Source organism: Arachis ipaensis, chromosome B5 (assembly GCF_059453495.1).
Source record: "Arachis ipaensis isolate K30076 ecotype BB chromosome B5, ASM5945349v1, whole genome shotgun sequence".
Taxonomy (NCBI): Eukaryota; Viridiplantae; Streptophyta; class Magnoliopsida; order Fabales; family Fabaceae; genus Arachis; species Arachis ipaensis.
The window spans coordinates 82,228,461-82,253,693 of NC_142440.1; the positions used below are offsets into that span (position 1 = coordinate 82,228,461).

The following is a 25,233-nucleotide window of genomic DNA, read 5'->3' on the forward strand; positions in this document are numbered from 1 at the left end:
GCATATTTATCATGAATTCAGTGGGCAAACAAGCCAAAAGGGTCAAAAACACCCACAACTCCATGCAATACCTAAAGATGGGCTGTTTTCTACCACACAATCAATCTATCTATTGAAAAATCAATGCAAGTCTTCATGAACAATTTATCCAAGGCAGCCACAATCAAATCTAACCAAACAATGCTAAAGCTAAGCAGTCAAAAAATAATGAAGAATTCAAGAACTATATACAAAAGGGGTAAAAAGATAGATCTCACCACGGTGGGGTGTCTCCCACCTAACACTTTTGTTTAATGTCCTTAAGTTGGACTTTCACTAGCTCATTGCTCCTTGCCAAGAGGTGCATCTTCCAAGAGGAATACCTCAATCTCCTTATTGCTCTTCATTTGCTCACCATGATACAACCTGAGACGGTGCCCATTGACATTGAAGATATCCGGACTTGAGGGATGGCGCAAATGGTAGACCCCAAAGGGTTCCGCTTTCTCCATTCGATATGGGCCTTCCAATTTTGATCTTAGTTTTCTGGGCAAGAATCTCAATCCGGAGTTGTAAAGGAGGACTAGATCGCCGGCTCTAAATTCTCTTCTTCTTATTTTCTTGTCGTGCACGGCTTTCATTTTTTCCTTGTAAAGTCTCGAGTTCTCATAGGCTTCCAACCTCAAACACTCTAATTCCACTAGTTGAAGCTTTCTCTCAACTCCGGCCCCACCCAAACTTGGATTGCATTCCTTGACGGCCCAATATGCCTTGTAATCTATCTCCACCGGTATGTGGCAAGCTTTGCCATAGACCAACTGAAAGGGGCTCATGCCAATCGGTGTCTTGTATGCCGTTCGGTATGCCCATAGTGCATCGGTAAGCTTGGCACTCCAATCTTTTCTATTGGGCTTCACAATCCTCTCCAATATGCGTTTAATCTCTAGATTGGAAACCTTTGCTTGGCCGTTTGTCTATGGGTGGTAGGCCGTAGCCACTTTATGTATGATGTCGTATTTCTTCATTAGCCCTTCCTTTCTCTTATTGCAAAAATGTGAGCCTTGGTCGCTCACAATTGCTCGTGGCGTCCCAAATCTACAAATGATGTTATTTCTCACAAAGGAAAGGACCACGTTAGCATCGTCCGTCTGGGTGGGTATCACTTCCACCTATTTTGGACACATAATCAATGGCTAGTAGAATGTAGAGAAAACTATTAGAATTTGGGAATGGCCCGATGAAGTCGATACCCCACACATAAAAAATCTCACAAAATAGCATGGTTTGTTGGGAATTTCATCCTTCTTGGAGATGTTACCAAATCTAAGGCATTGAGAACAAGATTTACAAAAACGAGAAGAGTCTTTGAAAATAGTTGGCCACCAAAATCCACAATCTAGGATTTTCCTTGCCGTTCTTTGAGGTCCATAATGGCCTCCTCCTTTGGAGGAATGTCAAGCTTCCAAGGTATGGATTACTTGATCCGAATTACTTGATCCGAATTGTTTGTAGCCTCCACCAAAATAGTTTGTAGAATGCACCTCCGAATTACTTGATCCGCTCCATATCTCCAAAGGTATGGATCATCCCACACATAGTATTTGGATTCGCTTTTTAGCTTATCCCTTTGATGTTTGGAGAGATTAGGAGGAAACGACTTCCGAGTAATTTGCAATTGGTGCATATCAAGGAATGACTTCCGAGATTGCTTACAAGCCCTCAAAGGGAAGAGAATCATTAATAGGAGTGGTATCGCCTTTGGTGTGTTCAATGCGACTTAAGTGATCCGCCACTAGGTCTTGCGAACCACTCCTATCTTTAATTTCCAAGTCAAATTCTTGCAATAATAAAACCCATCTAATCAATCTCGGTTTGGATTCCTTCTTAGCCAACAAATACTTTAACGCCGCATGATCCGAGTACACTACCACCTTAGAACCAAGTAGATATGCTCGAAACTTGTCCAAGGTAAAAACTATTGCCAATAGTTCTTTTTCGGTGGTAGTGTAGTTAGATTGGGCTCCATCTAGTGTTTTTGATGCATAGGACATGACATATGAATTCTTACCCTCGCGTTGTGCTAACACGGCTCCCACGGCAAAATTTGAAGCATCACACATTATCTCGAATGGCCGACTCCAATCCGGCCCTCGCACGATGGAAACTTGATGACTCTGAATTCACACCCCATTCAAAAAAAATGGTGAATCAGTTCTTCTGGCAAGTGCACCAAAATTATCGTCAAGTAATAACCCACAGTGGAGTGGGATCGTATCCACAGAGATTGGTAAATTTGAGCAATGTTAATCAATTGGTGAATTAGTCAAGCAGATAAATAGATTGTGAGTACAGAATTTTAAATGACAGAATTGTAAATGGCTTGATAAACCATTATTTTATGATTTATATTGTGTTTAATTGAGTGGTTTTATCAAATATTTACCCACTTATTCATATGATTAGCATGTATTTACAATTCCTTTCCAAAATTGTTTATGATTGAAAACTTGCTTCCTAGAAACTTTTAATTATGTATTTTAATTCTCCTTTATCCCATTCGATGCCGTGATCCGTGTGTTAAGTGTTTCAAGCTTCATAGGGCATGTATGACTTAGAAATTGGAGAGGAGGCTTGCAAAAATGGAAGGAACACAAGAAACTAAGGAGATGACCAGCGAGCAATGACGCGAGCGCATGGCCCAAGCGAACGCGCGAAATGGAGAAGTTGCAACGACGCAAACGCGTGCCTGCACAAACGCGTGGATTGGAGTCTGCACGAATGACGCGAACGCATAAACAACGCAAACGCGTGACAAGGAAAATCACTGAATGACGCGAACGCATGGACGATGCGTACGCGTGACCTGCGCAATCTGAAAAAATAACAAAATATGCTGCGGGCATTTTGGGCCGCATTTTGACCTAGTATTTGGCCCAAAAACACAGACTAAAGCTAGGGAACGTACAGAAACTCAGAGGAGAGACCGATAGACACACACAGAGATTCAGATTCATCACATTAGGATTACTTTAGTTTTAGATATGAATTTAGATTAGTGTCACATTGATAGTTTATGCTTTTGCTTTGGATTTTTGGATGTTGAAGAGCCATTACTTCCGTGAAGACACTACTTTAGTTTGTTTCCTTATTCCTTTACTCTTTTCAGTTGATTATTGACTCTATTCAAATAAGTATGTTACATTTTGAGTTTAATAATATATAAAGTTATTTTTATTTTTAATTAATTTTAAGTTTCTATTTTATTTCGTTTAATTATGTCTTCTTATATTTTTATGAGTATTAATTCCATGTCAATGGAGTAGATTTTCTACTTGACATGGGGGTTGATTAAGAGGAGACACTTGAGTTGGAATGCTCAAGTGCCTAGTTAAATTGGACGTTGTTGGCTAATTCTGTACTTACTAATGCTAGACCTTCCCAAGGGAGAGGACTAGGATTTGCAGGTAAGAGTTAGCTCAATCACTTGACTTTCCTTTATTTAGTAATGGTTAACTAAGTGAAAACAACAACCTCTTTACACTACATTTGAGAAGATTCCAACAAGGATAGAACTTCCAATTAATCATTCCCCCAATCAAGGCCTTTTTATTTAGAATATCAAAAATTATTCTTAATATATTTTTATTGCTCTGATTTATAATTAATCAATTGCTCATTATTATCCAACTTTCAAAAAAAAACCTTTGGAAAAATTCTAGTTAATAAAATAGCACTCTTTCCTGCAACTCGTTGGAAGACGACTTGGGACTCATACTCCCATTATTTTTATTTCTAAAATTTGTGACAACCTTTTTTAAATTGATAAGCAGATTTTTGCTGGTTAAGAACTGTACTCGCAACGTTATTTCTATATTAATTTCTTAATCGGCTAATTTCTGCCTCGTCAATTTTTGGCGCCGTTGCCGGGGAGTTGCAATAGTGTGCTAAATTATTAATTAGTGTATATATTTTATTTTTATTTCTGTTACCATGAGCTATTTATTTTTCTCAATGAATGACGCGTTCATTGCCTGATCCGAGTTTAGTCTCATTTGATCCTGAAATTGAAAGAACTCTTTCACATATTAGATGAACTCGACGTCAGTTAGCCTCTGAGGGTGGTGAAGTGATTATTATCGATTCACCAGTCTCATCTGAGGGCGAATCTGAACCGCCATCTGAGAGCGAAATAAGCTCCTTTACTACTGATTCAGTTGATTCACGTGCAGATACCATGGCAGCACCTAGGAGAATTACCCTCCAGGAAGCTGGAGCCCCAGATTTTACACTGCAGCCGTATCAAGTGCATCACCCGACCGTAGCTGCAGATTTTGAACTAAAGACCGCACTGATCAACTTGATGCCCAAGTTTCATGGCTTACCTGCTCAAGAGCCTATCAAGCACCTTAGGGATTTCCAGACAGCCTGTTCTACTGTTAGGTGTCATGGTGCAGATGAAACTTCTATTCTGTTAACCGCTTTCCCGTTTTCTCTTGAAGGAAAGGCAAGGGAGTGGTACTATACTCAGCCTGAAGTGACCGTTACTAACTGGGATACACTTAGAAGAGAATTTTTGGAAAAATACTTTCCATCTAAAGTTACTGATAGATTGAGGAAGGAGATTTCAATGATTATTCAGGGCGAATCTGAGACTTTCTACGAATAATGGGAGCGCTTCAATAATCTCCTGGACGCATGTCCCCATCACATGATTGATAGACTAGTATTGATCAGCTACTTCACTCAAGGCATGAATCCCCAGGATAAGACTACACTGGAAGGTGCCAGTAATGGTTCTTTGAAAAATTACAAAACCGCAGATGAAGCATGACAGCTGATCAGCGACTTAGCTGAGTCCACTAGGAATCACAGACAGAGGCGCAACCATCCCAAAACTATTGCAGAAATTTCCTCTAGCAAAAAAACCACTGATCTGAACTATAGTATATGTGAAATGACCAACCTACTGAAACAGATGTAGTTAAATCAACAACTGGCACAACAAGCTCAGCCTTCACCACAACAAAGCCAACAGTTAGTTCCACAAAGAGTATGCGGGTTCTGTGCTAATTATAGTCATTATACTGATGAATGTCCGCAGCTCCAACAGGAAGACAACACTGTGGTAGCCACTCACAACTTCTATGATTGCTCGAATCAAGGATACAATCAACAAGGTGGTAATTACAACCAAGGTGGCAACTATAACCATGGATGGTAGGACAACTCCAACCAAGGTTAAGGAGATAATTCTAACCATAGCTGGAAGGATAACTGTAACAGAGGAGGTAGAGACAACAATGAAAACCAGAGGTGGAATAATAATAACAATAACAGACAGCAGAATCAGAATCAACCTTACAAAGCACCTCACCTAAGACAATCACAAGGAACCCAGCACAACCAACAAGTTCCTCAGATCACTTATTCTAATTCCTCATCAAATGACGAGATGCTCCGTTCTCTTGCGCAAGGACAACAAGACATGCAGGCTCAACTGAACTCTAGTCTAAATGGCTTGACTGCCACTTTACAACCTCTCGTCTCCTAGATGGATTCCTCACTTAATTCCACACATCAACCTTCAAACTCCAGTAGAATTCCTTCTCAACCACTGCCCAATCCCAAGGATGGCATCAATGCCATCACTCTAAGGTCCGAAACCACACTACAGGAAAGGAACCATGAGGAGCCAAGCCCACCAGGAAACGTGCCATCAGAGGATGTTGTGGAAGTGGAAGATGCTGAAGAGGAAGAGGACATACAAGACATAGTTGAAGAAGAAGCAGTTCAACCACAGAATGAAACACCAAAGGATGCAGAAGCTGTACAGAGCACCATTCCTATTCCATTTCCACAACTTATAAGGAAGCCCAGAAAGCGTATGGAACTTGACCCCAAAATGGTAGAAATATTCAAAAAGGTCGAGGTAACTGTTCCCCTTTTTTATGTTATTCAACAGGTACCTAAATACGCAAAGTTTCTAAAGGATTTGTGCATACATAAAGATAAGATCAATGAATTAGAAACTATTCCTTTAGGTAGTTCTATATCTGCTTTAATGGAAAATATACCTGAAAAATGTAGTGATCCAGGTCCATGTATGGTTAACTGTGCCATTTGAGGTGTAAATTTTTCTGACTGCATGTCTGATTTAGGAGCATGTGTTAGTATAATGCCATTTTCTATATATGATACTTTGAGGCTCCCTCCTTTAAAAAGGTCGGCAGCTCGTTTTGTGTTAGCAGATAAAAGCATTATTATAGTCATTGGAATTGCTAAAGATGTATTAGTGAGCATTAAGGGGCTCACATTCCCCATGGATTTCTACATCCTGGAAATGCCCCCTAATGACTCGGGGAGACCATCATCAATCCTGCTTGGAAGACCATTCCTGAAGACTTCAAAGTTCAAGCTGGATGCATTTTCAGGAACTTACTCCTTTGAGATGGATGGCAGAATAGTGAGTTTCAGTTTAAATGAAGCTATGAAGCATCCTCCGGAAGATCATTCAATCTTCCAATGTGATATTATTGATGAAACTGTAGCTGAAGTTCACCAGAAAGAAATGGAAGTGAAGTACATGGAGCAAGGTCCAAGTGTGGGGACACTTTCTGAAAACAATGAGAACACTTTACCATTATCACCAGCCCCGGATGATCCAGAGCCTAGCTATGAGCAACAATTAGAATTAAAGCCCCTCCATCCACACCTCAAGTATGCTTACCTTGAGGACAAGCAGAAGTTTCCAGTTATCATTGCAAAGGAACTTACCTCCCAACAAGAAGAACAACTACTCAGTGTGCTGAGAAAATATAAGAAAGCAATTGGATGTAGCTTGGCAGATATAGTAGGCATTAGCCCTCAAGTTTGTGAATACAGAATATTCCTAGAATAGGGAGCAGAGCCTGTCTGTCAACCTCAAAGAAGATTGAATCCCACCATCTTAGAAGTTGTCAAGAAAGAAGTAATCAGACTACTTGAAGCATATATCATTTACCCCATCTCAAACAGTGAATGGGTCAGTCCAGTACAAGTGGTGCGCAAGAAGTCTGGAGTCACAACAGTAAGAAATGAGCACGGAGCACTCCTGACAACTAGAGTGCATAATTCATGGAGAGTTTGCATTGACTATAGGCGTCTCAACCAAGCCACTCGCAAGGATCACTACCCCTTGCCATTCATTGATCAAATGCTTGATCGCCTATCAGGTAAATCCCATTATTGCTTTTTAGATGGTTATACAGGCTATTTCCAGATTCACATAGCTCCTGACGATCAGGAGAAGACCATTTTTACATGTCCCTTTGGAACGTATGCTTATAAAAGAATGCCTTTTGGCTTATGTAATGCACCTGCTACTTTCCAAAGATGCATGATGAGTCTTTTCTCTGATCTGATTGAGAACTGTATGGAAGTTTTTATGGATGATTTTAGCGTATATGGTGATTCATTTAGCCTTTGCCTGGATAGTTTATCTCGAGTATTAGACAGGTGTGTTAGTACAAATCTCGTATTAAATTTTGAAAAATATCACTTTATGGTGAAACAAGGAATTGTACTAGGACATGTGGTGTCTAATACTGGCATTTCTGTAGATCCAGCAAAGGTGGATGTTATTTCTAGTTTACCTTACCCCTCATCCGTGAGGGAAGTCCGTTCGTTCCTTGGCCACGTAGGTTTTTACAAGAGATTCATTAAAGACTTCAGTAAGGTAGCATTGCCTTTATCCAGATTGCTGCAGAAGGAAATTGAGTTCGAGTTCGGTGAGGATTGTATACAGGCGTTTGATAAGCTGACAATTGCCGTGACTCAAGCTCCAATAGTAAGAGGACCAGACTGGAGCCAGCCATTTGAAATAATGTGTGATGCTTCCAACCATGCAGTAGGAGCGGCGCTGGCTCAGCGCAAAGTTAATGATCCTTTTGTAATCGCTTATGCATCTTAAACTTTAGATGCTGCTCAATCTAATTACACTACTACTGAAAAAGAGCTTTTAGCTATTGTTTTTGCTCTGGATAAATTCTGAGCCTATTTACTTGGTGCTAAGGTAGTAGTGTACTCAGATCATGCAACTGTAAAATATTTACTAGCTAAAAAGGAGTCCAAACCAAGGCTAATACATTGGATACTGCTGCTGCAAGAATTCGATTTAGAAATTAAAGATAGGAGTGGTAACCAGAATTTAGTGGCAGACCACTTGAGTCGCCTTGAGAACATTAAGAATGACTCCACTCCTATAAATGATAATTTCCCATTTGATAGCTTACATGCAGTATCTGAAGTAGTTCCTTGGTATGCACATGTAACTAATTATCTAGTTAGCCACACTTTTCCTCCAAATTTTACTAAGCATCAAAGAGACAAGCTGAAAAGTGAGTCAAAATATTATATATGGGATGATCCATATTTATAGACATGTGGTGCTGACCAGGTAATTAGATGGTGTGTGCCTCAATCAGAATTCCAGTCTATTTTAGAGGCCTGCAACTCATCTGAGAGTGGAGGACATTTTGGCCCTCAAAGAACAGCTAGAAAAATCCGAGACTGTGGATTCTGGTGGCCTACTCTTTTTAAAGATGCTGCTGTATTTTGTAAATCTTCTTATCCATGCCAAAGGTTTGGTAATATATCCAAGAGGGATGAAATGCCTCAACAGATTATGCTTTTCTGTGAAATTTTTTATGTTTGGGGCATTGACTTCATGGGTCGATTTCTAAATTCTAATGGTTACTTTTATATACTTTTAGCTGTAGATTATGTTTCTAAATGGGTGGAAGAAATTTCTACTGGTACTGATGATGCTAAAACTGTTGTTTCCTTTGTTAGAAACCATATTATTTGTCACTTTGGATCACCACAAGCAATCGTGAGCAATCAAGGCACCCACTTGTGTAACAGGAGACTAACCGGATTATTGAAGAAGCATGAGATAATTCACAAAGTAGCAACAGCTTACCATCCCCAAACCAATGGGCAAGCAGAAGTCTCTAACAGAGAGATTAAACATATTCTGGAAAAGATAGTAACACCTCATAGGAAGGACTGGAGTGCCAGGCTACAAGACGCACCCTGGGCTTATAGAACTGCATACAAGACACCCATTGGGATGAGCCCCTTTCGCCTGGTATACGGAAAGGCTTGCCACCTTCCAGTAGAGGTGGAACACAAGGCTTTCTCGGCTGTGAGGGAGTGCAACATGAATTTTGAGGAAGCTAGTGCTGAAAGAAAGCTGCAATTAGCAGAGCTGGAAAACCTTCGCCTAGAAGCATATGATAACTCTAGGAGATACAAAGAAAAGATGGAGGTTGTCCATGACAAGCATATAAAAAGGAGAGAATTTAGACCAAGGGAGTTAGTTCTTCTTTATAACTCCAGACTGAGGCTTATTCCAGGTAAACTGAGATCAAGATGGGAAGGCCCCTATAGAGTAGAAAAGGCAGAGCCATACGGAGTTTTTCACCTACGTCATCCTACTAGCTCCAAATTTCTGAAGGTCAATAGACATCGCCTGAAGCTTTATCATGGTGAAAAGATGAAGAATCAAAAAGAACTAGAGGTCTTCCTCTTGGAAGACCCACCAACAGAGGCAGAATGAGCATAAAGAGCGTCCAACTTAAGGACGTAAAAGCAAAGTGCTAGGTGGGAGACAACCCACCTTGGTATGATCATTCCGTTTCAGTCTTAGCTTTATTTTCACTTTATTTTATTTTTCCGATGTTAATGAATCTTCTCATCATCCATGCATATAGCTGCATATAGTTTACATTAGCATTCTGTATATTCAAAAAAAAAAAAAACCACGCGACGCGGCAGCATCTCTGACGCATCCGCGTCACCAGTGCGTTTTGAAGAAAAGAGAATTGGAAAGAGAGTCACGCAAAAGCGTCGCTGGAGACGTGCCTTAGGCACAACCATGCCCACGTGACCACATCAATGACGCGTCCGCGTCGTTTGGAAAATGGCCTCCCACGCATCCGCGTCAACTACGCGAACGCGTGACCCTAAAAATCGACGTAAAAGAGGTATATGGCAGAGAGTTATGATGGAGTAAGGCTGGAATGGTGCTGGAAGCACCAGCCTTGCCACGCGGCCGCGTAGTCCTCCAAACACGGCCATTCACGTGATCGCGTTAACCACGCGATCGCGTCACTCAAATATTTTGGCAAAATAAGTTTGAGACAGAGAGTTGCGCGAACGCGTCGCTGCTCTCGCGCCATTCGGACAAATCAAGTCACGCGACCACGTGACCAACGCGTTCGCGTCACTTGAAAAACATCACACACCACGCGACCGCGTGACCCACGCGTCCGCATCACATGCGGCGCACAGAATATCCAGATCAGCCAAAATATCTTATCTTTTCTTCCCCAAATCCTAATTTTTCTTTTCCTTTATTATTTCTTTCTTCCCCCTTCTTCTTTCTCTACTCAATCTCACTTTTTACTTTCTCCTCCCTTATTTTTCACAACCATTATCAAGGTTCCTTTCTTTCTTTCTTTACTTTTTACTTTCCCTTATTAATTTATGTTTTAATTTTTTTCTTTTCACCTTCATTATCCATATTTTCACTTCTTTTCTTTTCTTTTTATTCCTTTAATTGGTGTTAGAAATTTAACTAGGTGATTATTATCTTTTATATTTTGCTTGTAAATTATTGTGGAATTGTTTGACAATTATATATCACTTTTCATAAGGGTTGCTTGCATGTTCAATTTATTACTTTCCATGACATATTCAACATGCATGCCAAGTATTTGTGAAAAAGCCCGTATGGCATTGTGCACTATTTAATTTATTCTATGTTACTACTTTAATGCCTGTTTTTCACAAAAACCTTGTATATTTTATTAATCAAATATAATTGTCAATACAAACAGGTTGCTAGTTTGAATGACTTGGTAATCTAACTTGGACATTGAATGCTTGATCTATGCTACTCATGCCTTTGCCAGCATGCCAATAAACATCTTGCATTTAATTGCCATCACATGCACTTACTATATTACCTTTGATGAACTTTTCACATGTAATCTAGACCATGTGTTAACAACATCCTTTTTACCATGCATGGATTACCACCCATAACGTTCGCTCCCTTGCTCGAACCCTTGGCTTTACATATTACTTTCTTTTTCCTTTTTCAGGATGGCCACCAAGAAAGGTAAAGAGAAAGCTACTCTCAAACCACCAGCAAGGAGAGGAACAAAAAGAGCATTAGTGGCAGAGCCATCTTCAACAGCGGTGAAACCTTCAACAAAAAGAATCAAGAGGATCATCAAGGTCGATGAAAAAGAGAAAGCCTTCCCAGCAAAGGACACTGTGCAGTTCACTAACCGCTACTGTGAGCAGATGTTTCCCATCCTGGCAAGAAGGAATTATAACAATGAGCACCTTCTTATCCTCCCTACCAACATTTCTAAACTTGTTGAGCCCCGCATTGAGCGAAGACAATGGGAATTCCTATGAAGATAGCCACGGCAGGTTAATCTATCATGGGTAGTAGAACTCTACTCCAATTTGCACATCCCAACCATGCAGTCCGTGTATGTCCGTCAGAAGCAAGTCCCCATAACTAAAGAAGCCAGTCAACAAGCTTTAAATCTTCCCCCTGCTCCAGAAGGATTGGACGCATTCCAAGAAGCCTCATTCAAGCACCAGACATATCAATTTAACTGGGACGCCATTCTCAGAGTCATCGCACAACTTGGCACCATATGGATCTACGGATACCATCGATCCCGTCCTAAAGGGATATCGGCTTCAGCACTCACCTTGGAGGCTCGAGTATGGGTACAAATCATGTCCCATTACATTTTTCCGAGCACTCACGAGTCCTCCTTCACTGCAGACATGGCTGTTTTACTCTGGTGTATCCTTACAAACCAGCACCTCAATTTACCAAGACACATTTGGCATGCTATGGGACATGTACAAATTACGGGCAACTTACCTTTCCCTGTCTTGGTTTCAGATCTCGTCTCAGCAGCCAGAGTCTCATATAGAGCTGGGGATACCAAAGCCATGATTCCATGAGAGGATCAGTATGTTCCTAACAGGAAGTATATCAGACCTCCAGCAGCAACTATCAACCGAAACACAGAACAGGCACAAGATATTCCTTCTTCTTCAACACTACAAGCACCTTCAACAAACCAATTGCTCAACCAGATACTTGAGAGATAAGACCCGCTTGAATGCAAAGGAAAGCAGAGAGAGAGCCGTAACAAGTGCAGATTTACATACCTCAAAGAGCTACTTGTTGGTAACCAACCACCTAGAGAAGACTCAGACACCCTGGACTCCACTTCATATACCAGCACAGGGAGCCATGACGATCCCGATAGTGGTGATGCTGCTACCAGCCCCCCTTTGTTCCTGACAGATGGCACCGAGGACGGTGCAAAGCTTTAAGTGTGGGGAGGTCGGTCAATACCTGACTTCCGGAGGTAGTTTCTTTTATTTGCATGCATGTTCTACTTGATTGAAAATAATAAGTTTCTTCTAAGACCCTATTTTTGAAAAATTTCACTAATTTAAAATAAATCTTTTGTGTTAAACTTGTTAGAAGTTACAATTGGATCATAGTTTAAAAAGCTAAGAACACACAACCTGTGAGATTTAAGCTTAATTATATGGTTACATTATTTAACCATAAATATTTTATTCTTGTGTGTTTACTTCTCTATGATTGTAACCTTTATTTTGTTTCATCCTATATGTCCAATGTTTAATGTGTTATATGCATGCATATGATTGGGGCCATTATTTGATTCTAGCTCACTTATCCCAAATAAGCCTACCCTTTAAATTACCTTTGTTAGCCACTTTGAGCCTTTTAATCCCATTTGTTCTATATTTTACCACATTAATAGCCTTAAGCAGAAAAACAATTAAATATCCCAATTGAATCTTTGGATAGCTTAAGAAAGAAATTATGTGTTAATTAAGTATGGAAAAATTGTGAGAACAAGGGTTAATAAGAGAATGTGTCATGATAAAATAATAGGAATTTGGGTACCTACTCATGTGAACCTATAAAAATTAAAAATCCATGTGCATTGATAAGTTATGTTTATTTTCCTAGTTAATATATATATATATATATATATATATATATATATATATATATATATATATATATATATATATATATATATATATATCCATATATAAGTAATAATTAAGTACTTAAATAAGGGGACAAAATTACCCGAATATTAAGCTAATAAAAAGATCAATGCATATGTGATACAAGTTAAAAGGAAAAAGTTAATACATGAGTATGTAATGCAGAAGTGAAAATTTTGGATAGCTAGGCATGATTCTAGAGTTATGCAGAGTAGATGTACACTGGATAAGAGCTTAGATTAGTCAAAGATTCAATTTATAGCTTACTTAGCCATATATATACCCTTACCCTTACCTTAGCCCCATTACAACCTTGAAAAGACCTCATGATGTTTGCATTGGTACATTAAATATTGTTGATTGGTTAGGTGAAAAACAAAATTTAGAAAGCATGATTAGAGAAGAGTAGAGTGATTACCCTATACACTTGAGAGAATAGAGTGCATATACACCATCAGTGAGGGTTCAGTGCTTAATTCTATGTTCCCTGCTTTCATGAGCTGTCTTCTTACAATGTTATCTGTTTTTGCTATATAAATTAAATTAGTGAGATCCAATTTATGTTTGTCTTGTAGAGCTTATTTACTTTTAGCCAAGTAGACATGAATCATATAGTTGCATTTATATATATAGGTTGCATTGCATTTCATGACTTTTGTATTTCCCTACTCGTTTATTTTATCTCCTTCAACTAAACATGAGGACATGCTAATGTTTAAGTGTGGGGAGGTTGATAAACCATTATTTTAAGATTTATATTGTGATTAATTGAGTAGTTCTATCAAATCTTTACCCACTTATTCATATGATTAGCATGTATTTACAATTCCTTTCCAAAATTGTTTATGATTGAAAACTTGCTTCCTAGAGAATTTTAATTATGTATTTTAATTCTCCTTTATCCCATTCGATGCCGTGATCTGTGTGTTAAGTGTTTCAGGCTTCATAGGACATGAATGACTTGGAAATTGGAGAGGAGGCTTGCAAAAATGGAAGGAACACAAGAAACTAAGGAGATGACCAGCGAGCAATGACGCGAGCGCATGGCCCACGTGAACGCGCGAAATGGAGAAGTCGCAGCGACGCGAACGCGTGGATGACGCGTACGCGTGACCTGCGCGATCTGCAAAAATAACAGAATACGCTGCGGGCATTTTGGGCCGCATTTTGACCTAGTATTTGGCCCAAAAACATGGACTAAAGCTAGGGAACGTATAGAAACTCAGAGGAGAGACCGATAGACACACACAGAGATTCAAATTCATCACATTAGGATTACTTTAGTTTTAGATCTGAATTTGGATTAGTGTCACATTGATAGTTTATGCTTTTGCTTTGGATTTTTGGATGTTGAAGAGCTATTACCTCCGTGAAGACACTACTTTAGTTTATTTCCTTATTCCTTTACTCTTTTCATTTGATCATTGACTCTATTCAAATAAGTATGTTACATTTTGAGTTTATTAATATATAAAGTTATTTTTATTTTTAATTAATTTTAAGTTTCTATTTTATTTCGTTTAATTATGTCTTCTTATATTTTTATGAGTATTAATTCCATGTCAATGGAGTAGATTTTCTACTTGCATGGGGTTGATTAAGAGGAGACACTTGAGTTGGAATGCTCAAGTGCCTAGTTAAATTGGACGTTGTTGGCTAATTCTGTACCTACAAATGCTAGACCTTCCCAAGGGAGAGGACTAGGATTTGCAGGTAAGAGTTAGCTCGATCACTTGACTTTCCTTTATATAGTAAGGGTTAACTATGTGAAAAGAACAACCTCTTTACACTATATTTGAGAAGATTCCAACAAGGATAGCACTTCCAATTAATCATTCCCCCAATCAAGGCTTTTTTATTTAGAATATCAAAAATTATTCTTAATATATTTTTATTGCTCTGATTTATAATTAATCAATTGCTCATTATTATCCAACATTAAAAAAAAACTTCAGAAAAATTATAGTTAATAAAATAGCACTCTTTCTTGCAACTCGTTGGGAGACGACCTGGGACTCATACTCCCAGTATTTTTATTTCTAAAATTTGTGACAACCTTTTTTAAATTGATAAGAAGATTTTTGCTGGTTAAGAACTGTACTCGCAACGTTATTTCTATATTAATTTCTTAATCGGCTAATTTTGGCCTCGTCATGGCTAAATTGTAAAGGAAAGCAATAAAATGCAGAAATGTAAATGGCAGAATAAAAATGGCAGAATCATAAATGACTCAATTGTAAATGGGAATGGGGAATTGCAGAATGTAAAAACAAGCTATAAAGAAAGTGATAGATAAGAATGGGGAAATTCATTGAGATAAGGAGATGTTGTCTCTTTGGATTAATTTCAGCTTTTATCCTCTTCAATCATGCAACTCATTGACCTCTTGGCAATCATGATTGATTGAGCCCCAATTCCTTGGTGACTCAATCTCTCAGATCTTGATCAATAGCCAATTCTTTGGTCTAATTGTTCATGAAGAGAGATATGATTGGTCCCTGATTACACCACACATCATCATAGGTCCAAGTAGAGGGAGGATTATATGTCACCATATCCAAACACCAAAACCTAGATCCTACTCAAGTGTGAGAAGAGATTTCAAGCATGGTTTCATGTTTCCTTTCCCAAGGTTCCCATGAAACCCATTTTGCATTCAATCTCTTTTCCAAGATAATTGAACACTAAGCATTAAAAACGAAATTCCTTCTAGCAAATCAAAGAGAAGATGAAGAGAAGAAGAATTTCACTTTCATTAATCCATCAAGTACAACAGAGCTCCCTCTCTCAATGAGAGGGAATTTAGATACTCATAGCTCAAAGAAAAGTACTCAAGATTAAAGAAGATGATGAAGTGTAAAAGTGAATCTAAAACTAGTCTCCCTAATTGCTTAACCCCCTTTTCCAGTACTTCTTGGGGGTATTTATACTACTCCTAGCTCTCAAAATAAAAGAATTACAAAAGTGAAAAAGGAAAATTATAATTTGGAGGGAAAAGAACTCAATAAGCGTGACTTCCCAGCTGGCGTGTGGCTGGCGCTTCAGTGGCATGCTATGTGCTCTTCTAATTCTGGCTTGGCGTGCCACACCCAGTCCCTCAAGTGGCACGCTCTTCTTTAATAACATCCCTAGCGTGCCACGCCTTCGAGCTCAAGTGGCACGCCCTAGCCTCTTTCCTTTTCTTCTTGCCTCTGGAGACTTGGACTAGCATGGCACGCCCAGGGTCTGGCATGCCACGCCCTTGCTGCACGCTTGAACAAGCTCTCTGGAAAGTTGAACTAGCATGGCACGCCCAAGGTCTGGCATGCCATGCCCTTTGTAAGCAAGTGATTCTTTTGTTTGGCGTGCCACGCCACGAACTCAAGTGGCACACCCCAATGGCTTTTGCTTCTTGAATGACACTGGCGTGCCATGCCTGGTGTTCAAGTGGCACGCCTAAGTGAGGAATAGTGAATGGCGTGCCACACCCTCGACACCAAGTGGCACGCCCATGTATTTGGCCTCCTTCATCCTTTCTGGAACTTGCACCAGCGTGCCACGCCCATGATCTTGCCTTTGTTCCAGTAGCTGGCGTGCCACGCTCAGCACTCAAGTGGCACGCCATAGTGAGATTCTTGGACTGGCGTGCCACGTCTTCGATACCAAGTGGCACGCCCAGCCCTTTCTTTGGCCTCTTTGTGCATTGGCGTGCCACGCCTGGTCGCTCAAGTGGCACGCCTAAGTGAAATTGAGAGCTTGGCGTGCCACGCTTTCAACCTCAAGTGCCACGCCCATACCTCATTGGCCTTCAGCCCCCTTCTCTGGGATTTAGTACCAGCGTGCCATGCCATGCTGCTCAAGTGACACGCCCATACAATTGTGGACTTCTCAAGCTTGGCGTGCCACGTCTGGTTCCTCAAGTGGCACGCCTAAGTGACTTTTTGGAGCTGGCATGCCATGCCTTCGATACCTAGTGGCATGCCATAGTGATGGTTCCTCCTGGAGTGATGAGCTAACGTGCCACGCCCCTTGGCTCAAGTGGCACGCCCATAGTAGGTGATGGGCTAAGCGTGCCACGCCTAACCTGGCGTGCCACGCCCCTTTAGTGTCCTCTATTGCTGCTCCCTGGAACTTTGTACTAGCGTGCCACGCCCAATCCCTGGCGAGCCACGCCCATGTGAATGCTCGAGACTTCCTTCTAGATTTCAGTACTGGCATGCCACGCCTAGCTCCTGGCGTGCCGCGCCAATGCATTTTTGTGGCGTTTGCTCTAAGTGGCACGTCAGTTTCACACGCCCAGCTTCTTTGTTGCTTTCTTCCCATTTTTTATGTCTTTTTCACCTGTAATTCAGCACAACTCATCTCAAAGTAATGTACCATAATATTCTTCAAATAATGCATGAATTGCAATGATCAAATGAGATTTATGCTCTTTTATGGTCCTCTTTATGCAAGAAAGAAGGGTAGATGATGCAAGTCATCAGAGCTTGGGTCAATGCTACCTTGAGCTTGTTAAAAGCCTCCATGCACTCCTTGCTTAGGTCAAACGCAACGTCCTTTTGCAATAGTCTTGATAGAGGCAATGCTACCTTACTAAAGTCGTTTATAAATCTTCGATAAAATCCTGCATGTCCAAGGAATGAATGAACTTCCCTCTCGGAAGAGGGGTAAGGCAAGCTAGATATAACATTGATCTTTGCCGGATCCACAGAAATACCATCTTTGGAAATAATATGTCCTAAAATAATGCCTTGCCTAACCATGAAATGACACTTCTCAAAATTCAAGACAAGATTAGATTTAGTACATCTTTCCAAAACCTTTTCAAGGTTATCCAAGCAATAATAAAAAGAATCACCATATACCGTGAAGTCATCCATGAATACCTCCATGCATTGCTCTAGAAAATCTACAAATATGCTCATCATGCACCTTTGGAAAGTTACCGGTGCATTGCATAGGCCAAATGGCATACGCTTGTAGGCATAAGTTCCAAAGGGGCAAGTAAATGTTGTTTTTTCTTGGTCCTCTAGAGCAATGTGTATTTGGAAGTACACCGAATAGCCATCTAAAAAGCAATAATGAGATTTACCAGATAATCGATCGAGCATTTGATCGATAAACGGAAGTGGAAAATGATCCTTTCTAGTGGCCGTGTTCAACCTTCGGTAGTCTATGCATACCCGCCAAGAGTTTTGCACCCTTGTTGCTGTAAGCTCCCCGCTTTCATTCTTGATTGTGGTTACCCCGGATTTCTTTGGCACATCTTGATTGGGACTCACCCATTCGCTATCCGAAATAAGGTAGATGATGTCCGCCTCGAGTAACCGGGTTACCTCCTTCTTGACAACCTCTAGAATGGTAGGATTCAATCGTCTTTGAGGTTGTCTAACAGGTCTAGCTTCTTCTTCTAAGAAGATCCAGTGCTCACACACTTGGGGACTTATCTCTACTAGATCCGCCAAGCTCCACCCTATTGCCCTTTTGTTTTTTCTCAAAACACATAGCAACTTCTCTTCTTATTGAGGATTTAGTTCCCTTGCTATAATCACTGGGAATTTGTGGGCTTCATCAAGGTATGAGTACTTTAGGTGGGGCGGTAATGGATTCAATTCTAACTTTTTCTCTTGACTCGACACTTGAATTTCTTCACTTGGGTCTTCACTGTCTTCTTCAATCATATGTTTCTCATCTAGCTTAGCATAATGCACTTTGGCCACAATATTATCAATTAAGTCACACCAAAATATGGAATGGTTCTCCAGTGGGTACTTCATTGCTTCTTCTAAGCTACAACTTACAACTCTCCCATCTATCTCGAATGAGTAGGTTCCCGAATAGGCATCCAACTTGAATCTAGAGGTCCTCAGAAACGGCCTCCCAAGTAGGATAGATGATGTCCTTTCGGATTCACTTGGTGGCATCTCAAGGATATGAAAATCAATTGGAAATACCAAATCCTTTATGTTGACCAACACATCTTCCGCAATACCCGTCATAGTTATTATGCTCTTGTTCGCCAAGACAAACCTAGCCACCGACCGCTTCAACGGTAGGAGCTTCAATATATGATAAACAGAAAGAGGCATAATGCTAACGCATGCACCAAGGTCACATATACAATCAATGAATTGAACTCCGTGAATGATACAAGAGACTAAGCAAGGGCCCAGATCAACACACTTTCCGGGATGGCTCCCTGATAAACCCCGTTTTTAGGGTTTATCATGTGCAGATTTTGAGAGTTTTATCAATGACCTTCCACACTTATTCATATAAAACTGCATGATTTTGTGTTCCTTTCCCAACTTTGCTTTATAGATGAAAATATGCTTCTTTTGCATCAAAATTGACATAGTGTAATCCTCCTCTATTACCATTCGATGCCTTGATCCGTTTGTTAAGTGGTTTCAGAAGTTACAGGGAAAAATGGCTGAGAGGAGTGAAGGAAGCATGCATGAATAGAGGGAGCATGGAATAAAGCAAATTTTGGAACTTGGGCATGTGCACGCATGCATACACCCAGAGCCAATGCAATAGAGCCGAGCGAGGAGCCGGCGTGCTTATGTGGCTGGGCCACAAGTCATTGGACGTGTGCGCGCACTATGCGCCTATGCGCAGATCGCAGAAGACCCCAGGTAAGAATACATGTGCAGTGCGCGTACGCGCCGATGTGCGCACGTGATTTTTTAAAAGGAAAATGTGCCCAGCGATTTCAGGGGGTCCCAGGCCCTGTTTTGGAGCAGAATTTTGGAGGAAAAAGCTTAAGTAGACCAAGGATTAGGAGTGTTAGGACAATTAGTCATAATTATAGATATTTTAGAGAGTTAGTTACATTTGGTTTTTAGAGAGAGAAACTCTAACTTCTCTCTAAGATTTTACTTCCTCCATTGCATTTCTCTTGTGATTCCTTGGTAAGATCCATTGCTAGTTCACTTTTGTTTTGATACAAATTGTAGATCCACTCTTCTTCTACTCTTGATTGATACTCTTTTGATTCAATCTCTTAGATCTATATTTGTTTGACTTTGTTACCTTGAATTTGGATTAATGAATTGTGGAATTTCATTCAATTCCTTGATTGTTGATGATTGTTTGGATTAGATAGCTTTATTTCAGTTTCCTTCTCTCAATTACATCATGCCTCCTATGATTGCCTACCAATTGTTTGTGATAATGACAACCTTAGCTATGGAGTAGATTTCCCTTACTTGGCTTAGGGGATGAGTTATTGGAGACACTTGAATAGTGGATATCAATTGTAGATTATGAATTGAGAGTTGCTAATTGACTTGGAGTGCATTAAAGCAAGACTTTCCTAGGGTGAGACTAGGACTTGTGACTCAAGTTAGTTACCCTCACTTGACTTTCCTCCATTGTTAGGAGGTTAACTAAGTGAAGCAACAATCAATTCTTATCATAATTGAAGGAAACTAAAATGATGAAACTTTCAATACTCACTCTTAGCCATGGTCTTTATCTCAATTAATTGTGTTTGCCTTTGTTAGCTTGAACTCTTGCACTAACTCTCAAAACCACAAAAGATCTCCTAATCAATGATGTGCATTCCAAAGCAATTCCTAGGGAGAATGACCCGGGATCAATACTCTCGTTCAATTTTAGAATTGTTTGATGCGATATTTTCATGTTGTTTAGACTATACTCACGATTGGATTCAATGTTAAATTCTAACCGGCACAAGAATATTTCGGTTCATCACTCCCATCAAAGCCAAAGTAGAACTCCCCAATGGAATAGTTTCAAATTCATGGATTCTATCTTTGTTCATAATCCTTAAGAAACTTTGCATATTTAGGCACTTGATGGATGGCGTCAAAGAGAGGGATAGTTACCTCCCCTTTCTTGAACATTTCCACCATTTTTGGGTTAAGTTCTACGTGCTTCTTAGTCTTTCTTGCCAATGTAGGAAATGGAATTGGTTGAGCCACTTCCTTCAAGACTTGCTCCTTTCTAGGAACTTCACTCCTTGGTTAAGGGTCTTCGTCTTCAACTATCTCTTGTGCTTCCTCCTCCTCTTCTATTTCTTCTACCTCCACCACATCCTCCTCTTGAGTAACTATCATTGGGCTAGGTGTGTTTGAGCTACTCAAGGTTACGGCGTTGATGCCACCCTTGGGGTTAGGTAGAGGTTGAGAAGGTATGGCACTAGAGTTTGGAGCTTGAGGAGTGGAGGTAGAAGGTGGCTCCATACGAGCAATAAGGGCTTGGAGGTTGGAAGTAAGGCCATTGAAACTTGATTTGAGTGTATTTTGGAGTTCTTTTTGCCCTTGGAGTATGGACCGGAGTGTCTCATCTTGATTTAAAGAAGGAGAAGGATAGGTGATTTGTGGTGCTTGTGATTGGTTGGGTGGAGGCGGTTGTTTATGCAGTGGTATGTAGGTTTGGTAGTTCCATCCTTGGTTTGGTTGTTGATTTGGAGGGTTTTGTGAGTATCGATTTTGTGGAGTGTTGGTGTTCCACCTTTGGTTACCTCCATTTTCTCTACCTCCTTGTTGATAATTGTCCCGCCAACCTTGGTTGGAGTTATCCCTCCAACCTTGATTAGAATTGTTACACCCTTGGTTGTAATTGCCTCCTTGTTGGGGGTACCCTTGGTTGAAGTTGCTCCCTTGTGAATGGTATCCTTGATTAGGGCAATCATGGAAAGGGCGATCATAAAAGTTGTGGGTAGCCGCTAGAGTGCTATCTTCTTGGAGACTCAGACATTCATCCATATAGTGGGAGTAGTATGAGCAAATACCACATAATTTTTGAGGGACCAATTATTGGCTTTGTTGGTGTTGAGGAGATGGTGGAGGTTGTTGTTGATTCACTTGGAGTTGCTTTAGAAGACTTGTCATCTCACACAAGGTTTTGGTAAGGGTGGTGGTCTCACCATTAGATGAGACTTCATTCACAGCATGTTGAGTGGACTCAGCGAAGTCGGTAATGAGTTGCCATGCCTCCTCCGCTGTCCTATACTCTGACAAAGAACCGTTGCTTGAGGCATCCAATAGATTCTTATCTTTCTCTCTCATGCCTTGGCACACATAGCTAAGCAATACTTGAGTGTCAATCATATGGTTTGGACATGAGTCAAGAAGTTTGCGAAACCGCTCCTAATACTCATATAGGGTTTCCATCTCGCCTTGTACAATACATGAGATCTCCTTCCTTAGCTTGTCCATCATTTCTATGGGCATAAATTTATCTAGGAATTCTCTTCTAAGCAAGTCCCAATCGGAGATAACATCACTAGGTAAGGTATAAAACTACTCCTTGGCTCTTCCCTTAAGAGAGAATGGGAAGGCAAACAACCATATGGCCATTTCATTGGATCCTTCCCGCCTAGTGGTCGAGCATACACTATGAAAGTCCTTAAGGTGTCTAATGGGATCTTGTGCGGGAAGTCCATGGAACTTTGGTAGAAGATTGATGAGAGCGGTCTTGAGTTCAAAGTTTGCATTCAAGTTGGGATGAAGCACATGAAGAGGTTAGAGAATGAAGTCCAGTGCACCCACTTCCTTGAGAGTAACTCTCCTTGGAGCAGCCATATTGTCAACACCTAGATCAAAAGAAGGACTATTAGTAGTATCAACGGAAGAGTAATTAGTGCCTTGTTTGAATGACGATTCGGAATCCGCCTCGGATATGGTTGGTGAATTGGTAAAAACCTTTTCACCTCCCTCAAAGGCTAACCGCCTCTGAGCTTGCTGAATATGAAGCAAAGTTCTTTCAATTTTCGAATCAAATAGGACTAAGCTCGGATTCGGTAGTGAACGCGTCATACAATGAAGGAGATAAGAAGCTCATGACATCAAATAGTACTTAAGCAAAGATTAATCCTAACTAACAATCAACCAAACAAACAATCAAGAGAAAAAATGCAAGTATCCACAAATTAACATATTTACACTAACCAATAGAATGGCACACATAAGCAAGTCCCCGACAACGGCGCCATTTTGATGAACAAAATTCTTATGCCGGTTTAGAAATTAACAAAGTGTTCGATCGTGAGTATAGTCTAACCGACATGCAAATATCGCATCAAACAATTCTAAAATCTATGACCGAGAGTATTAGTCCCGGGTCGTCCTCCCTAGGAATTGTCTTAGAATGTGCATTATTGATTAGGAAGTCTTTTGTGGTCTTGAGAGTTGGTGCAAGAATTTAAGCTAATCAAAGGTAAACAACAATTGATTAAGATAAAGGCCTTGGCTAAGGGTGAGTATTAGAAGTTCCATCATTGTAGTTTCCTTCAATTGTAATAAGAATTGATTATTGCTTCACTTAGTTAACCCTCTAATAATGGAGGAAAGTCAAGTGAAAGTAACTAACTTGAGTCACAAGTCCTAGTCTAACCCTAGGGAAGTCTAGCTTTAGTGCACTCCATGTCAATTAGCAATTCTCAACATCCAATCAACAATTAATATCTACTACTCAAGTGTCTCCGATAACTCAACCCCCAAGCCAAGTAAGAGAAATCTACTCCATGGCTAGGGTTGTCATTTTCACAAACAATTGGTGAGCAATCATAGAAGACATGATGAAATTGAGAGGAAAGAATTAAATTAAAGCTATCTAATTTAAGCAATCATCAACAATCAAGCAATTGAATGAAATTCCACAATTCATTAATCAAAATTCAAAGTAATAAGGTCACAAATCTAGATCCAACTGAAGGAATCAAAAGAGCACAAATTGAGAGTAGAAGAAGAGTAGATCTACAACTTGTATCAAAGTTAAACTGAATTAGCAATAGATCTCACCAAGATATCAAAGGAGAATTGCAATGGAGAAAGTAAAATCCTAGAGAGAAGTTGGAGTTTCTCTCTCTAAAAGCAAAATGTAACTAACTACCCAAAAATATCTCCCCAAAATGTCTATTTGTCTCAATCCCCCTAATCCTTGGTCTTCTTATGCTTTTCCCGCCAGAATTCTGCCCCAAAACAGGGCCTGCCTTTGCCTGAAATCGCTGGTCACGTTTTCTTCTTAAAAATCACGTACGGTCATCGGTGCGTACGTGCACAGCACGCGTACGTGTCCCTGGGGCTTTTGGCGAGCGCGCATCCAAGGGTTTCTGGCCCAGCCATACAAACGCGCTGGCTTCTCGTTTTGGCTCCACTATGCCGGCTCTGAGGGTGCACATCCGCGTGTACGCGTACGGTGCGCGTGCGCGCTCATGCCCAAGTTCCAAAACTCTAATTTTCCATGCTCCTTCCATTCATGCATGCTTCCTTCATCCCTCTTAGCCATTTTTGCCCTGTGACTTCTGAAACCACTTAACAAACAGATCACGGCATCGAATGGAAATAGAGAAGGGTTGCGATATATTAATTTTAATGCAAAAGAAGCATGTTTTCATCTATGAAGCAAAGTTGGGAAAGGAACACAAAATCATGCATTTTTATTTGAATAAGTGTGGAAAATCATTGATAAAACCCTCAAAATCTATACATGATAAAGGAGGCTTCTTTCTGCATAGCACCATTGGCAATATAATCATTGATAAGGAATTGTGTGATCTAGGATCAAGTATCAATCTGATTCCCTTATCCATGATGAGGAAACTGTCTATAGAAGAAGTGAAACCTGTGAGGATGACCTTACAACTTGCTGAATCGTGCACAAAATTGTGATTACACCTTTCACAACTTCGCACAACTAACCAGCAAGTGCACTGGGTCGTCCAAGTAATACCTTACGTGAGTAAGGGTCGATCCCACAGAGATTGTCGGTTTGAGGCAAGTTATGATTATCTTGTAAATTTTAGTCAAGAGATTAATGATAAAATTGATTTTGTTTATGAAAAGTAAATAACATGAAATAAATGGTACTTGTGATTCAGTAATGAGGAACAGGTTGAGTTTTCGGAGATGCTCTATCATCTGAATCTCAGCTTTCCTACTATCTTCTTCTCCAAACACGCATGGCTTCCTTCAATGGCAAGCTGTATGATCCTCTCGGATGAAAAATACCAGGCACGGTTTCTGTACAGCTACTCAACTATCGGATCTCTCGTCTCAGATGAAAAATACCAGGTACAGCTACCGCACGGCTAATCATTTGTCGGTTCTCACTTGTGTCAGAATAGGATCTCTCTATCCTTTTACACACTGTCACTGCGCCCAACATTCATGA

General features: G+C 40.3%; 1 protein-coding gene and 1 non-coding gene across 2 annotated transcripts; both read right to left on the reverse strand.

The window, feature by feature from the left end:
- Positions 1–320: 320 nt before the first annotated feature.
- LOC148564777 (uncharacterized) lies at positions 321–19,088 on the reverse strand. The gene is made up of 3 exons (XM_088487087.1): positions 18,676–19,088; positions 17,592–18,570; positions 321–953 (listed from the first exon to the last, which is right to left on the reverse strand). The coding sequence occupies exons 1-3, from the start codon at positions 19,086–19,088 to the stop codon at positions 321–323; spliced, it is 2,025 nt and encodes a 674-aa protein (XP_088343213.1).
- On the reverse strand, positions 4,586–4,689 carry LOC148564778 (small nucleolar RNA R71). Its single transcript, XR_015884335.1, has one exon. It is a non-coding gene; the product is annotated as a small nucleolar RNA R71 (small nucleolar RNA).
- Positions 19,089–25,233: the final 6,145 nt, after the last annotated feature.